Here is a 17,892-nt window from a genome sequence, read left to right as displayed (position 1 = left end):
AGGTTGGTCTGTCTCTTACTTACTTTCCTATGTGTAGGTTGGTCTGTCTCTTACTTACTTTCCTATGTGGAGGTTGGTCTGTCTCTTACTTACTTTCCTATGTGGAGGTTGGTCTGTCTCTTACTTACTTTCCTATGTGTAGGTTGGTCTGTCTCTTACTTACTTTCCTATGTGTAGGTTGGTCTGTCTCTTACTTACTTTCCTATGTGGAGGTTGGTCTGTCTCTTACTTACTTTCCTATGTGGAGGTTCTCCGGATGTTTCAGCTCCTGCCTCGACTTGAGAACACTCTGACTTTTGACGTACTCACTCTTGGAGGCTTCCAACAGCTCTACTGCACTCTTACGCCGATGTGCTACATGAACAAAAATAAAAAAACGTTGATTAATTTATTATGCAGCTAATGAATAACATGCTCACGATTCTCCTCGATGTGATAGCAGTATGTAATAATAAGCATCAACATATTAATTTTGATGAGGTAACTTTTGCTCTAAACTTGTTAATTACCTCATGTGATTTAATTCACACACATAGAAAAGAGGGGATGGCACAACTTTCCATGTCACAAAATGGGTTTATAATCCAGGGCTTAATTCGCTGACCTTCTCTACAGAGAGCTCCGCCGTGTCCCAGCTTTCTCTATAGAACCTTTTATAACGGCTACTGTGTACACAGCAGAATTTTTCCCCATTTTTCAGAGTTGTATATAACACTTTTGACATATTATAGGTAAAAATTATTCAGGACACCTGACATATTACAGGTGGAAACTATACAGAACATCAACATATTACAGGTGAGAATTGTATACAGGGCACCTGACATATCACAGGTGAAAACTATACAGAACATTAACATATGACAGGTGAGAATTGTATACAGGACACCTGACATATTACAGGTGAAAACTATACAGAACATCAACATATTACAGGTGAGAATTGTATACAGCACCCCTGACATATTACAGGTGAAAACTATACAGCACACCTGACATTATACAGGTGAAAACTATACAGCGCACCTGACATATTACAGGTGAGAATTATACAGCATATCTGACATATTACAGATGAGAATTATACAGTATATCTGACATATTACAGGTGAGAATAATACAGCATATCTGACATATTACAGATGAGAATTATACAGCATATCTGACATATTACAGGTGAGAATTATACAGCATATCTGACATATTACAGATGAGAATTACACAGCATATCTGACATATTACAGGTGATAATTCACAGTTTACAGCTGAGAATTGTATAGAAGACATCTGACATTATACAGGTGTGAATTGTTTACAGCACACCTGCCATATTACAGGTGAGAATTTTTATTCAGCACACCTCTGACAAAATACAGATGAGAATTGTAATTCATAATAGCACACTATTGACCATGTGATCCAAAAGTGCACTGTTGTGTGTGTGTTGTATGTTAGTGGTGTTCTTTGTCTGTATCTTACTAATACCCATAAACCATCAATGTATAATGTATTTGATATTTACTTTGTTCTTATCTCAGACACAATCCTTCACAATTTTAAAAGTAAGAAGATCTTTTCATCATTACACTGAAGTAACCAATGTGGGTTGTTTTAACACCATGTCAAGTTGGTAAGAATTTTATATATTGATGTAGTACAGAATGTCTGATCTGAGGTCACCCAGTACAGTATGTCTGATCTGACATCACCCAGTACAGTATGTCTGATCTGACATCACCCAGTACAATATGTCTGATCTGACATCACCCAGTACAGTATATCTGATTTGACGTCACCCAGTACAGTACAGTATATCTGATCTGACGTCACCCAGTACAGTATGTCTGATCCAACATCACCCAGTACAGTATGTCTGATCTGACATCACCCAGTACAGAACAGTATGTCTGATCCAACCTCACCCAGTACAGTATCTCTGATCCAACATCAACCAGTACAGTATGTCTGACCTGACATCACCCAGTCCAATACGTCTGATCTGACATCGCCCAGTACAATATGTCTGATCTGACATCGCCCAGTACAATATGTATGATCTAACATCACCCAGTACAGTATGGCTGATCTGACAACACCCAGTACAATATGTCTGATCTGAAATCACCCAGTACAGAACAGTATTTCTGATCTGACATCACACAGTACAGTATGCCTGATCTGACAACACACGGTACAGCATGTCTGATCTGACAACACCCAGTACAGTATGTCTGATCTGACGTCACCCAGTATAGTATGTCTGATCTGACATCACCCAGTACAGAACAGTATGTCTGATCTGACATCACCCAGTACAGTACAGTATGTGATATCTGACATCACCCAGTACAATATGTCTGATCTGACATCACCCAGTACAGAACAGTATGTCTGATCTGACATCACCCAGTACAGTATGTCTAATCTGACATCACCCAGTACAGTATGTCTGATCTGACGTCACCCAGTACAATATGTCTGATCTGACGTCACCCAGTACAATATGTCTGATCTGACATCACCCAATACAGTACAGTATGTCTGATCTGACAACACCCAGTACAGTATGTCTGATCTGACGTCACCTAGTACAGTACAGTATGTCTGATCTGACAACACCCAGTACAATATGTCTGATCTGACATCACCCAGTACAGTACAGTATGTCTGATCTGACAACACCCAGTACAGTATGTCTGATCTGACGTCACCCAGTACAGTATGTTTGATCAGTATTTAACCTGGAACAGTACCTAGCTTACAACTTGGAACATCAATGCTTACAAATTTCCTGCAGCCTGAGGTTGCTGGGAACACTACCCAATCCTACTATCACAGGTAACGAAGCTGTTTAGTTGTCATACACTTATTATTCTACTGTAAATATAACATTACTGAAGTTTTAAAGAATTTCTTCATGTAGCATGAATCTGATCTAGATCTACTGAAATCTGTATTGCCCCTACACTGATTATCAGTTCTAATATTGGTGCTGACCGTATCACCCCTGGACTGATTAACAGTTCTAATATTGGTGCTGACCGTATTACCCCTAGACTGGTTAACAGTTCCAATATTGGTGCTGACCGTATTACCCCTAGACTGATTAACAGTTCTAAAATTGGTGCTGACCGTATTACCCCTAGACTGATTAACAGTTTTAATATTGGTGCTGACCGTATTACCCCTAGACTGGTTAACAGTTCCAATATTGGTGCTGACCGTATTACCCCTAGACTGGTTAACAGTTCCAATATTGGTGCTGACCGTATTACCCCTAGACTGGTTAACAGTTCCAATATTGGTGCTGACCGTATTACCCCTAGACTGGTTAACAGTTCCAATATTGGTGCTGACCGTATTACCCCTAGACTGACTAACAGTTCTAATATTGGTGCTGACCGTATTACCCCTGGACTGATTAACAGATCTAATATTGGTGCTGACCGTATTACCCCTAGACTGGTTAACAGGTCTAATATTGGTGCTGACCGTATTACCCCTGGACTGATTAGCAGTTATAATATTGGTGCTGACCGTATTACCCCTAGACTGATTAACAGTTATAATATTGGTGCTGACCGTATCCCCCCTGGACTGATTAACAGTTATAATATTGGTGCTGACCGTATCCCCCCTGGACTGATTAACAGTTCTAATATTGGCGCTGACCGTATTACCCCTAGACTGATTAACAGTTCTAAAATTGGTGCTGACCGTATTACCCCTAGACTGACTAACAGTTCTAATATTGGTGCTGACCGTATTCCCCCTAGACTGACTAACAGTTCTAATATTGGTGCTGACCGTATTCCCCCTAGACTGACTAACAGTTCTAATATTGGTGCTGACCGTATTACCCCTAGACTTATTAACAGTTCTAATATTGGTGCTGACCGTATCACCCCTGGACTGATTAACAGTTCTAATATTGGCGCTGACCGTATTACCCCTAGACTGATTAACAGTTCTAAGATTGGCGCTGACCGTATTACCCCTGGACTGATTAACAGATCTAATATTGGTGCTGACCGTATTACCCCTAGACTGGTTAACAGTTCCAATATTGGTGCTGACCGTATTACCCCTAGACTGATTAACAGTTATAATATTGGTGCTGACCGTATCCCCCCTGGACTGATTAACAGTTCTAATATTGGCGCTGACCGTATTACCCCTAGACTGATTAACAGTTCTAATATTGGTGCTGTGACCACTACTTTATACCAGGATATGTTATATAAAACAAGATTTTGTGTCAGCTTTCTTTTCAAATGTGTAACATAGAGAAAATAGTTAGTAAAATGTTTTACGAACCCACCTACTCAACTTTTAGAACTGGAAACGCATGAAGAAGCTTCAGAAATATCGTACAAATTGAACCAACGCTCTCCATCACTTCGTGACACAAGGCTCTTTTGGTGTTTGTTTGGTATCCAGTCTGTGGACACAGATACATTTGGTGTGGCCAGATCAAGGCTTTGTACTAAAGCTGTGATGTATTACAACATTGGTGTTTTATTGATGTCTTTACGAAAACCTCTACAGAAAGATTCTGAGATATGTCATGCAGTGTGTATGGTGATTGATGCTCGAACAATAATTGTATAAAGCTCCACACCTTGTTCCCACTCAAACATGAATTGTATAAAGCTCCACACCTTGTTCCCACTCAAACATTAATTGTATAAAGCTCCACACCTTGTTCCCACTCAAACATGAATTGTATAAAGCTCCACACCTTGTTCCCACTCAAACATGAATTGTATAAAGCTCCACACCTTGTTCCCACTCAAACATGAATTGTATAAAGCTCCACACCTTGTTCCCACTCAAACATGAATTGTATAAAGCTCCACACCTTGTTCCCACTCAAACATGAATTGTATAAAGCTCCACACCTTGTTCCCACTCAAACATGAATTGTATAAAGCTCCACACCTTGTTCCCACTCAAACATGAATTGTATAAAGCTCCACACCTTGTTCCCAAAGTTGTTTGTCCTCATCTAGTAGGCAAAAACTTGTATAAGAAATGACGTGTGATATCTGCAAAATCAAACACAGCAAACTTCTATATAGCAAGCCATTATTTAGATACTCAGCCATTATTTAGATACTCAGCCATTATTTAGATACTCAGTCATTATTTAGATACAGCCATTATTTAGATCCTCAGCCTGATTTAGATACTTGGCCATTGTTCGGATACTCAGCCATTATTCAGATACCCAGCCATTATTTAGATACTCAGCCATTATTTAGATACTCAGCCATTATTTAGATACTCAGCCATTGTTTATATTGTTCAGATACTTAGCCATTGTTCAGATACTCAGCCAATATTCAGATACTCAGCCATTGTTCAGATACTCAGCCATTATTTAGATACTCAGCCAATATTTAGATACTCAGCCAATATTCGGATACTCAGCCATTGTTCAGATATTCAGCCATGATTCCGTCACTCAGCAAATTTGAAATTCTCCCTTCAAAGGTCTATACAACATGTGGATACTTTTGGAATGATAAAGGACCCCCAACAATGATACACTAATGAAATCCTAAAGGACAGCAACAGTAGCTTGTATGAGAGACTTGTATGAGAGTATTGGCGCTGAGACTTGTATGAGAGACTTGTATGAGAGACTTGTAGGAGAGACTTGTATGAGAGATATGAGAGACTTGTATGAGAGATTTGGTAGCTGTCAGAATCATTCCAGAGGGACTGTTACAAGTAGAGCTACATCAGCTGAGACTAGCTCGTGCCTGTACCATTGCCTGATGTCAAAGTAGCAGTAGCCATTAAATAAACCCTATAACTGATCTGATTAGTCCACAAATTCCAGTTATGTAATTCTAACACTGAAACATGTTTTACTTTGCATCTCCCTGCCAAGAAAATCAGAAGGACCTAAAATATGACACAAGGCTTGATTCTGACATTACTCCCACACAGCCTGGAGACCAGGGGAAGTGTTAGACCTCCGGCTAATGATACAAGGTCAGCTATACTCCAGCAAATCCAGCCTGACACAAGGCTTGATTCTGACATTACCCCCACACAGCCGGGAGACCAGGAGAATTGTTAGACCTCATCTAATGATACAAGGTCAGCTATACTCCAGCAAATCCAGCCTGGGCTTCAGTCTCATGCATGCAAGGGAATTCCAACTCATCAAGATGTCTTGATGTTAGATAAAGCTAGTAGAAAATGTGGAAATTATGTTCTAGAAGAAACATACTAGACTTTTCCTGTAAGACAAGAGGCCCAATGGACCTTTACCACTTGCCTGGTATTGTCTCACACTTTCGTAATTGTAACCTTAAAAGAGTTGTAATGACCTCATAAATGTTGAAAAAACCCCATTCCTTTACTGAAACAGGTACTGGGCTGAGCATAGTAATGAAACATTATCTAATACCAACAAATAGTTCATCAGAGATATATTGTGTGTTGTCTTAATTGGTACCTTAAAGATCGAGCCCTTTATCAGATGTAGAATAACATCTACTTTACAATATATTGTGTATTACATGGTAACAAAGGCACCTGGTTAAGAGCTAATAACTTAAGTGTTCATTTGGACTCCCCCATACCAGTACAGCACCCAGGGCACCCAGGCCATCAATCAGGCGGCCATACAGCTGGGTAAAATCTACGATGTAGACTATTGATGAGCTGGGTGTGACTGATACAGCTACAGACCAATACAAATATTGATTTGGCTGACCCAGCACAGCAGTGTTGTAATGGTACCATATACAGAGATAGGGCTGGTTGTGTCCCAGGTCAAACCAAGATCACACAACAGGTGCCCTGTGTGATAAGTCTGTTATTACCGGCCTCCAAAAAGAAAAGTTACGTTATTGCATCAATAGTATTCATTGATGTATTGAAAATGCTGTAAATTCAGTGTCAAAATCAATATATATATGTGTACATGTGTTGCATCAATAAATTGGCTTCAGTTTCACCTAAATGTCTCAATAAAACAACGTCAGTAGTGTTTATCCAGCATACATAAAAATCAAGTTCACAGAAGAAATGTGGTGCGAGAGCAACCACTGGCATTGACCACAGCCTGACAACAACATTGCATAGAAGTAGTTAGTCGGTTCATAGACCTCATCGAGATCCTTCGCCACTCTTCCTGTGCAGGCGTCCTGATAATGTTCACCATGCCTACGATACACTCGCGTTCTGCTATCTGAGCAACAGAGTTGATATCGGAACTCATCTGTGATTAAAAATTGTTGCCACTGTGGTAGAGACTATTGTAAATGTTGTCATGCCCACGCTGAGGGACTTTGGATATGACTTCCGGTCAATTGAGATACACAATACAGTCGACGAAAAGGTAGCCCTACCTCAGCTAACCAACAGATAACAGTTTGTGGACTAATACGACTGCGATTGGGGATGATGGTAACAGTACATGCCGCCGTAACTGTCCAATTATGCAGACAACGTATGCAGATAAACATGACCTGTCTACGCGACATGTGTCCAGGCCTCCCCGGCCTTGGACAATCGTCTGTCAAATTTGTGGCTGTAAACCTGCTCCAAAGCCTGGATATGGTTATTCTGGCCACACCAAACTGCCGTACCTAACTCCAGCCTGTGTCGATCATGCCAACGACCCTTTCACGTCTAACGTCATCAACCTGTGGCGTGACTAATTTGGATTGGACACCAAAACAATGTTTTTCCTTGTATTCACTTATACGATAACCCGAATGCAAGAAAAACAAGTGGCCCAATGTGCCTGCATCACTTGCCTGGCATTAATCTCACACTTGTAATCTTAAAAATAGACTAAAATAAATCTACAGGCCAAATATCAGTATCTATGCCTCTAAGTCATTCAAAAGAATTCGTTAAAAGATTTAAACACATTTGACCCCTGTGACCTTTGAAGCCTGACAAGGTTATTAAGTTGAACAAACTTTACAGCCCTTTATCCCACATGTAACCAGCCAAATATCACCACCCTTGATCCTTTGTTTATGGAGATGAGGCCATTTAGAGGTTTATACTCTAAAAGAAAAGTTGATGGATAACGGATGCCACACTATTACATTTCGGGCAGGTGAGCTAAAATTGGTAAATTCTGATCTTTGACAGAGTCTCCCATTCATTGGAGTATGATAAAGGAAACGTCAGTGTCTTGTCCAGCAGATTGATGAATTGAAAGTGCTGTGAAGTGGTTCAAATTAGTTCTAGAGATATGCTCCAGAAACAACCAATTTAGCATTTTTACATATTTGTCTCCTTGGTAACAGGGATATATCCAAAATGAAAACTACCTGATTACTATAGGCTTCTAGTAAAATTTGTTTATAAAGTTTAATGAGGTCATCTTCAAGGGTTTTTGAGATATTTTCCACAAATGATAACTTGCATGTTTGGCTGCTAAGCTTCCATGGTAACAGGAAAATAACGAAAATTAAAAAACACTTTATATTAAAACAACTAATAGGCAACTAGATGGATGTAAATAGAAAATTTCGTGAAGTCATCTTTAACAGTTTTTGAGAAATCTTCTGAAAGTGACAAGTTTTGTGAAGTCATCTTTAGCCGTTTTTGAGATATCCTCTGAAAGTGACAAGTTTTGTCAAGTCATCTTTAACCGTTTTTGAGATATCCTCTGAAAGTGAGAAGTTTTGTGAAGTCATCTTTAGCCGTTTTTGAGATATCCTCTGAAAGTGAGAAGTTTTGTCAAGTCATCTTTAACCGTTTTTGAGATATCCTCTGAAAGTGAGAAGTTTTGTGAAGTCATCTTTAACCATTTTTGAGATATCCTCTGAAAGGACAAGTTTTGTGAAGTCATCTTTAACCGTTTTTGAGATATCCTCTGAAAGTGACAAGTTTTGTTAAGTCATCTTTAACTGTTTTTGAGATATCCTCTGAAAGTGACAAGTTTTGTGAAGTCATCTTTAACCGTTTTTGAGATATCCTCTGAAAGTGACAAGTTTTACATTTCTTGCTTATTGTTTCTATATGGTTACAGGAAAAATATCTTAAGTAAATATATATCTACCCTTATACTTGTATCAAAAGCATCACTAGACAATTAGACTGATGTAAATAGAAAGTTTTTGAAAGTTATCGTGAACATGTTTTGCTCTGAGACTTTACATAGCTGTTTAATAGACTCTGGAAACAATGCATTTTGCATTTCTGGATATTTGTTTCAATGGTAACAGGAAAAATATCAAAACTCTGGCACAAATACAAAAAAAACACTATGAGACTACTGGAATGATGTGTAAACAAAGTTTTCTTCAATGGGTTTTGAGCTACAGCCCGGAAACACTACTGTATGGATACACAGATGTAATGGCAGGAACCTGTTTATATCTCCTTGCCAATTTTGTTGAGCATAATAACACTAAAAGGAATTCTTTAAACATCAATTTGACCAAAATTCAAGGATTGATTTTGTGGTACATGTAAAATGAAATTTATTTGTCAAAAAGATATATATATATATTATGCATTTAGCTGAGAAATATGAAAATCAATATTCCTAATAATTTATCAATACACATACGTATGTATAGAGCAAGAACATAAGGAAGACACACTGGGTGAATCATGTTCCAGGGTGTCTGTTTCTTATACAGAATACCTCATAAAAATATAGCAGGAATGCAAAACAGTTATGAATTCTCCTGTCGAGAATTTTTCCAGTTTACTTAGAGTTGCAGACTTAACTTGAACCACAAATAGACAGCTTCACCCATAGATCGCACCATAAGGCATAACAGTCACTTAGTTGTGACATCAAAACAGGTCAATTCTGACACACTGAAGTGTTCACATTGTCAGTTCAACATCTTCAATAGATTTTCATTAAAATTTACACAAACTTAAAGAACAGAACATATACCTACCATAGACGTCTGATATCCTTCCCAAACAATGGCTGGTAGAAATATCTGCTAACTTGGCATAAGTAATTTCCAACAAAGAAGCAAAAGTGACTCTCCAGCCAGGATAACTCTCAACTATTGGAGGTTACAGGTATAATGGTCCAGGTGAAACAAGGTAAAACCATATGTAAGTACAAAACACGGTAGAACCATAAGTACGGCACCAACACACAACCAACACACCACACTGGAGCCTGCTAGGTCTGTGGTACGTAGCAGTGGAAAGAAGCTCTCTCTGACAGGCAGGCTCAGCTGACACACAATGTCAAATGTATATAACCCACTACAGTTCAATAACACAAGTCTCGTAAGACAGTTAACTGAAGACTAATTAAACATACATGTACGCTGCCATGCTGAAGGTGCACCAACCTCTACAAAGTGCCAATTCTTGAAGCCTGTGATACATTCTAACCTTAAGACAAATTGGCCTTCTCCACTATTAGCACATATCAGGTACTCCATAGAGCCATCTATCTCCATAGTACAGATCAGCACCTGTCAGGCACCGCATCCAAGCCGAGAAATATCTTACAATTTATATCTCCATATATTTTTTACAATGAGCAAAAACAGCTTATTCCTTACAAATATGATCCGACTATAAACATGTTAACTATATCATGTGTAACTCCTAGACATAGACACTTGACATCCGTGCCGAAAACTAATGAAGAAAAAATAAGGAAGTTCCACTGGCTATGTAGATCTGATGAAAACAGACCTAATAGTAAGACTACCAAGCCCATAATGTGGGAGCACCATCAATGTCAGATGGAGCCTTACAATGCTAGGATTAAGGATGAGTTAAGGCCCCTGATGCATGTTGGCTGCACATTACAGCAACCATTATTCATGGTGTTAGTTGTTCATTTAAAATAATCCAAGAATTTTTTATATATTTCTAAAAGTCATAGTGAGAAAGTGATTAACTGTGATCTGTATCTGGGGTATTTTATGGCAGACCAGCAGATAGTCTGGTGGCTAGAAGTGTACACAGCCGAAATACTAGTCTACTAGTACTTCATACTTCAGTTTCATCTATTAAGAAATTCATTATTACTTGGTAATGGAGAAAAAAAGAGAGAAAGAGAAAACAATCAATAAAGCCCTTTATGTGTATAATGGATTTTTTAGTTCTTGGCGAAAAATTGGAGAGTGTGCAGGTTATTTCTATAGAAATGAAATAAAATATATTGACTACAAATCAATTATCCATATGGTTTGTGGGATGTCAAATTGTGTGGAAACCTTCACGGCTTTGTTATAATATAGACAGCAGATGTATTGACGTCAGTAGCATAGCCACAATTACAATGTTTGCTGATGAGGATTAAATCAAATTAATGAGATTTGAGCTCAGTTCCCAATACATACAGCCATGGGCTTAAATAGCCTTGTGTAGTCAATGGCTCCAGGCTTAAGGTGTATAAAACAAGGAGCACAACATTGCTGTGTATTAATAAATACTGTCTTCACTACCCTGGACGTTTATAGGGTGTGGGTCGGTGTTTCATCACTACCCTGGACGTTTATAGGGTGTGGGTCGGTGTTTCATCACTACCCTGGACGTTTATAGGGTGTGGGTCGGTGTTTCATCACTACCCTGGACGTTTATAGGGTGTGGGTCGGTGTTTCATCACTACCCTGGACGTTTATAGGGTGTGGGTCGGTGTTTCATCACTACCCTGGACGTTTATAGGGTGTGGGTCGGTGTTTCATCACTACCCTGGACGTTTATAGGGTGTGGGTCGGTGTTTCATCACTACCCTGGACGTTTATAGGGTGTGGGTCGGTGTTTCATCACTACCCTGGACGTTTATAGGGTGTGGGTCGGTGTTTCATCACTACCCTGGACGTTTATAGGGTGTGGGTCGGTGTTTCATCACTACCCTGCACCATTGACTTACCAGCAGCAGTCAGCGTGGTAAATTATACCACAGTAATGCTTCTAATCCAACCTTGTTGGGTTACACTTAGTCTCCTTAGAAGTCAAATCAAATCAGATTGTCCCTCTAAATGCAACAATTGATTCTTTCCCTTCGTTCCATTAAATCTCTTTCTGCATAATCAGCAATTTGGCATAAATGACTACTGTGCTGAGCATATATATTGGAAATGAAACATAATTACAGCTCCATCAAGATCTTGCTATATGACCAATTACAAACAACCAAGTAACTTCAATTACTAAAGAATTACCCTACTTATATCTTCAGAAGCATAACCTTAAAAGAGGTGCTCATTGGCATGGACAAGGCAACAGATTCAGACTCCTCAGATAAATGCTTCAAATATTATTATAGCTATAATGTCATACTCCTACATACTGGTTATTCAACCTCAGATATATGGAATACCCTTCGTAACTCATTATTAGCTTTACCTAAATAACAACACATATAGTCAGTTTAACAGCAAATTAGTTTCAATGCCACGCAGTAATAGGGCAGGAACATACATTGTCAGATTATCAGCTACTGGACAGGGATTAGTTACCATACAACAGCAGTCACTGGTAGGGACATGTATTGTCAGCTTTACAGGGATTAGTTACCATACCACAGCAGTCACTGGTAGGGACATGTATTGTCAACTTTACAGGGATTAGTTTCCATACCACAGCAGTCACTGGTAGGGACATGTATTGGTAGCTTTACAGGGATTAGTTACCATACCACAGCAGTCACTGATAGGGACATGTATTGTCAGCTTTACAGGGATTAGTTACCAAACCACATCAGTTACTGGTAGGGACATGCATTGTCAGCTTTACAGGGATTAGTTACCATACTACATCAGTCACTGGTAGGGACATGTATTGTCAACTTTACAGGGATTAGTTACCATACGACAGCAGTCACTGGTATGGACATGTATTGTTAGCTTTACAGGGATTAGTTACCATACCACAGCAGTCACTGGTAGGGACATGTATTGTCAACTTTACAGGGATTAGTTACCATACTACATCAGTCACTGGTAGGGACATGTATTGTCAGCTTTACAGGGATTAGTTACCGTACCACATCAGTCACTGGCAGGGACATGTATTGTCAGCTTTACAGGGAATAGTTCCCGTACCACATCAGTCACTGGTAGGGACATGTAATGACAGCTTTACAGGGATAAGTTTCCATACTACATCAGTCCCTGGTAGGGACATGTATTGTCAGCTTTACAGGGATTAGTTACCATACCACAGCAGTCACTGATAGGGACATGTATTGTCAGCTTTACAGGGAATAGTTACCGTACCACATCAGTCACTTGTAGGGACATGTAATGTCAGCTTTACAGGGATAAGTTTCCATACTACATCAGTCACTGGTAGGGACATGTATTGTCAACTTTACAGGGATTAGTTTCCATACCACAGCAGTCACTGGTAGGGACATGTATTGTCAGCTTTCCAGGGATTAGTTACCAAACCACATCAGTCACTGGTAGAGACATGCATTGTCAGCTTTACAGGGATTAGTTACCAAACCACATCAGTCACTGGTAGAGACATGCATTGTCAGCTTTACAGGGATTAGTTACCATACAACAGCAGTCACTGGTAGGGACATGTATTGTCAACTTTACAGGGATTAGTTACCATACCACAGCAGTCACTGGTAGGGACATGTATTGTCAGCTTTACAGGGATTAGTTACCGTACCACATCAGTCACTGGTAGGGACATGTATTGTCAGCTTTACAGGGAATAGTTACCGTACCACACCAGTCACTGGTAGGGACATGTAATGACAGCTTTACAGGGATAAGTTACCATACGACATCAGTCACTGGTAGGGACATGTGTTGTCAGCTTTACAGGGATTAGTTACCATACCACATCAGTCACTAGTTGGGACATTTATTGTCAGCTTTACAGGGATACATTTCCATACCACAATAGTCACTGGCAGGGATGTGTATTGACAGCTTTACAGAAAATTAATTTCCATGCCTCGCAGGATCGACCATTTTGGTTTTCTGATCAGTCACAAAATTCAATATGCATTTTAAGTAAATGTAAACCACTTTTGTGGGTTTTTTTGAAAAAATTATAAAACAAGTTTTTACAACTTCTATGAAGCACTAGCACTTTTGTTGGCTCAAAATTGTGACAACTCTACGTTCTTTAATCATATTATGAAGTATCATGATGATTCAACAAGATTTGTAATGAACATAACTTCAATTGAACACACTTGATAGCCCTTCAACAGCATGCTGCCAGCCAAATATCATCACCCTAAGCCTCTCAGTTATTAAGCAGGAGATTTTATTTCATAACGTTTGATTTCTTTTAGAATTCTATTTTCAGATTAATATGTGAATTTGCAATGCTGCAATCCTTTCCTTATTCACGCCAATGTCTTTTACAGAGTAGGAATGAAATATTCTTTATTGAAATTGTAGACTGTGTATAATATATACATCATACTACTAGATTAGAACAAGAATGGTAAGGCCACACCAAATTGAAAAATAGTTCTTCGGGAAATTTAAAAAAAAAACAGTAGCGAGGGGTGGATTTTTTTTTATGTTTTTGTACTGGGAATGTTAAAATGAAGAATATACCTATAATAATGGAAAGCAGTGGATGTGTTGCATATAACTTGAATTCTCACATGGAATAAAATGTTTCACTTGAAAATGATATCCATTTTTCACAGTACATGCATTGTGTTTCAAAATAGTTCACATCAGGCAAATTCATTTATGACAGCTGGAATGGTAAAACAAACCTCAGTATCATTCTCACCTGTCCCAAGACCAGAACAAAACCAGTTTTACCTTTTCTATTCATATCTGGCATCATCATTCTAAAGAAATGGTCCTTGTAGGTTCTATGTTATCATATCTAGAATACAGGCCCCGATCAAAATAGTACTTTTATTTCATTATATCTTTGTATTTATAAAACGATGCGTAAAATTTCTAAAAATCTACATAACTGCCTACATATTTACCTGCTAAGGACCCTTTTCCTTGGTTTTGATCTTATTATGTTTCAGAACTAAATGAAAGAATATTCAAATTATTTTTTTATTATTAGAAAGATACATTAAATTCAAAGAAAAAATATATCAAATTATAAACTAAAACCAAACGGTACAATGCTTATTGATCCCACAACTTGGGGAGAAAAATAACAGTCATTTGAAAATTATAGTAAAAACAATGTCAAAATAATGATATCAAATAGACTATTGCCAAAACATGCTAATAGTTTGAGTAATAACAAGTACTCACATGGAAATTTAAACATGCATAAAAATACTTATTTGGATCACCTAGATCACAGTTAAATGATCAATGTGTTCAAGCTTATGACTGGACAATATGATTTGAATTTGTTGGAGGGATTGTTCGATCTTGCAGCAAAAAAAACCCCACTCTTTGACACAATGAAAAAAAAACACGTCTTGTGTATAGGCTTATTTTAGGTTTACCACATTGTAATTAAGATTATATTTATGTTGATATAGAGGCAGCAATGCCTGCGTCCACTAATCTCCTATTAAATGAAACAAGTCATTTGAAAATAGACCGGCACGTTTTCTCTCTTGTCTCGGTTTTCAGCTGCATCACCAAAATGCTTCACTTTCCTTGTGATTCAAGCGTCAAAGCGACCCAAATTAGCGATGTGTAAAACTAAAAACAGATAAAAAAAATCCGGAATTCGGATATTTTTTTGGAGGAGCGGTAAAAAAAGTTTTGTTTTCTTTCTCTACTTCAGATTTTAAGAGCGGTAATTCCCCGAAAAACTATTTTTCAAATTGGTGTGGCCTAAGTGGAGATAGTCACAAATAAATAATGAGAAGCACATAGGAAACAGCTACAGGGAATGGTTGTAATGTAAGTCACAAACAGTAATTAAAACAAATATTAAACTTAATTTCTGTTCCTTGCCATTACTATGTCAAGTGAGACTTTATTGACAAACTATTGAAAGCTCCGACTAGTTTTTTTCTCCATTTATTGCTCAACACTTGCAGCCACATAAAACCATAAGAAATGTATCTTTTAACTTTGTAATGGTCCTTTATTGTGTTGACAAGAGCTGCCACCAATAATTCACTACTAAACCAGTAAGTAATGTCAATAAATGATGAAGTAATACTGCAATTAAGTGAAATTTACCCCATGAAGGGAGAATAGGTAAACAATCCTATGATAACAATCCTATCCCAGCCTCCTGTGGGTGAGGGTCACACCATTCTTGATTATGATTTTGAGCCTCTCCTGTAGTAACAGTTCTGACCCTGATCATCTAGGCACCATTCTATGAGAGTTGGAGAAATTCCACCTTAAGTTTAACAGAAATCTTTTGAAGGTTTAGCTTTCTATGACCGGAATTATGTCGCTGCCCTTCAGCCCATAGGGGATCGGCCCCATTTCAAGTAGACATTTTAATTTATTCTGATTCCCACCTCAGACTGATGATAACCACCAAGTGAGGATGATGGATGATGGTGGATGACAGACAAAGTCGAGTGATCAAAACAGGTCACCTGAGTGAATTAGGTGATACTATAATTATGTTATCTTTCCTGCTAAAGATCCTAGCTGTGTGATCAAACAAAAACCAACTACAAGAGTGTCTTCATTAAATGTTAAGGGTATTGTATGAGTAATAAGCAATTCTTCTGATTCTGAGGGAAAACTTCAAAGCACTCCTACAAAATATAAATGATTGTCTCCCTTCCTCTATTGAAAAACTTACAATTAGGGTTGTGTGTAAGCAGAAAAAAACATTTGTTGTTTATAGCCATTGTTATGTGTTTTTGGTCACTCTAAAAAAGACTTTATATTTTTTTCTATGTATCATTATTATAATTTTATCAATTTGTTGCTTAAGTAAACAGTTAATGCCAGACAGATGGATGACACACCATTTTACTGGGCCCTTTGGGTCAGGTGAGCAAAAAACACCCCAGTGTAAGGTAGTAAATGAACTATGAACTCACCAAAGATGTTGTTGTTGCTGCTGCTGACATGATTCCGTAGGAAGTCTGGCCCTTTGTTACGTATACGGTCAGGTGTCATCGTGATTGATGTCTGCACTGACATGATGACCAATGGCCACAAATTGACCAGTACAGTCGTCCCGGGTCCTGGGTGGGTAGTGGACAACTACAAGATAGGTCTGTTCTGTCATACAGGGGCTGTATTACTGGACTCCAGAATGTCCTCACACCTGTCACATGATGTGTCTGTTACCTGTCCTTAATCACTCTACATACGAGGTAAGTCTGAAACACAACACCCGATACTTAGTGACAAAGAAACTCAGTGTCCTCAGATACAGATCACACAAACTTCATCAACAATACATAAAGCACCTGTAATCTTAGCTCTTATTCAGGATCGTACACCAATAATTACACATAACTGAGGAACTGCTGTGCTTGCTTGCATGGACGAATTAAACTGATTCCTGCCCGAAACATTCTAACTGGGCAGATACACACATGTTTATACAGGAAATAGAAGCCCTTTTGTTGTTAAAGTATAGACAATGCATAGCACTGAGACTGGAGTCCGGCCAATGGGTTTAACCCCTCTAAACCTTACAGGTAAACCAAATGTACACCAAGTGTAAAGATCTCTACTTAAGACCCTGGGAAAAACTTGACAATCAAATAGAGAGTAAAAAGTTTTTAAAGAATTAATAAAACACTTACTGTCTGGTAAGGATCTTTATCTGTGTGCCAAAATATGTGACATTTTTTTTTAACTTTTTACTGGCGATAGACAACATACCTTATAACACCTGGATCCTGTAAAGTATCAAATCTCTCTGATATCAGGAACACAAACACACAAGTGTACTGTATGATGTAGGGTAGCCGTTTTACTCATACAGTGGTATCTAACAGAGGCGTCAGGTATACCCTACTCAGATAAAAACATTGTGTTCCTGCCTAATGATTCAGGTATTCCAACGCTGTGTTCT

The 17,892-nt window shown here is 38.4% G+C and overlaps 1 protein-coding gene across 7 annotated transcripts in view; it reads right to left on the bottom strand.

The window, feature by feature from the left end:
* The window catches only part of LOC110459723 (protein FAM110B-like), a 45,621-nt gene that overhangs the window by 11,181 nt on the left and 16,548 nt on the right, over nucleotides 1-17,892 (bottom strand). For 6 of the 7 annotated variants that reach the window (XM_021512114.1, XM_021512113.1, XM_021512117.1 and 3 more), the window contains 2 exons: nucleotides 16,904-17,188; nucleotides 234-354 (listed from right to left, as the gene is read on the bottom strand). In XM_021512114.1, the coding sequence (XP_021367789.1) occupies nucleotides 234-354; nucleotides 16,904-17,006 (224 nt within the window). In that variant the 5' untranslated portion in view covers nucleotides 17,007-17,188. Of the gene's footprint in view, nucleotides 1-233; nucleotides 355-16,903; nucleotides 17,189-17,699; nucleotides 17,722-17,892 lie in introns of those variants that run through there. The other variant, XM_021512119.1, reaches the window with a different exon arrangement.

This window comes from Mizuhopecten yessoensis, unplaced genomic scaffold (assembly GCF_002113885.1).
Source record: "Mizuhopecten yessoensis strain PY_sf001 unplaced genomic scaffold, ASM211388v2 scaffold10201, whole genome shotgun sequence".
NCBI lineage: Eukaryota > Metazoa > Mollusca > Bivalvia > Pectinida > Pectinidae > Mizuhopecten > Mizuhopecten yessoensis.
Note: the sequence above shows the minus strand (reverse complement) of the source record. Positions and strands in the feature narration are given on the sequence as shown.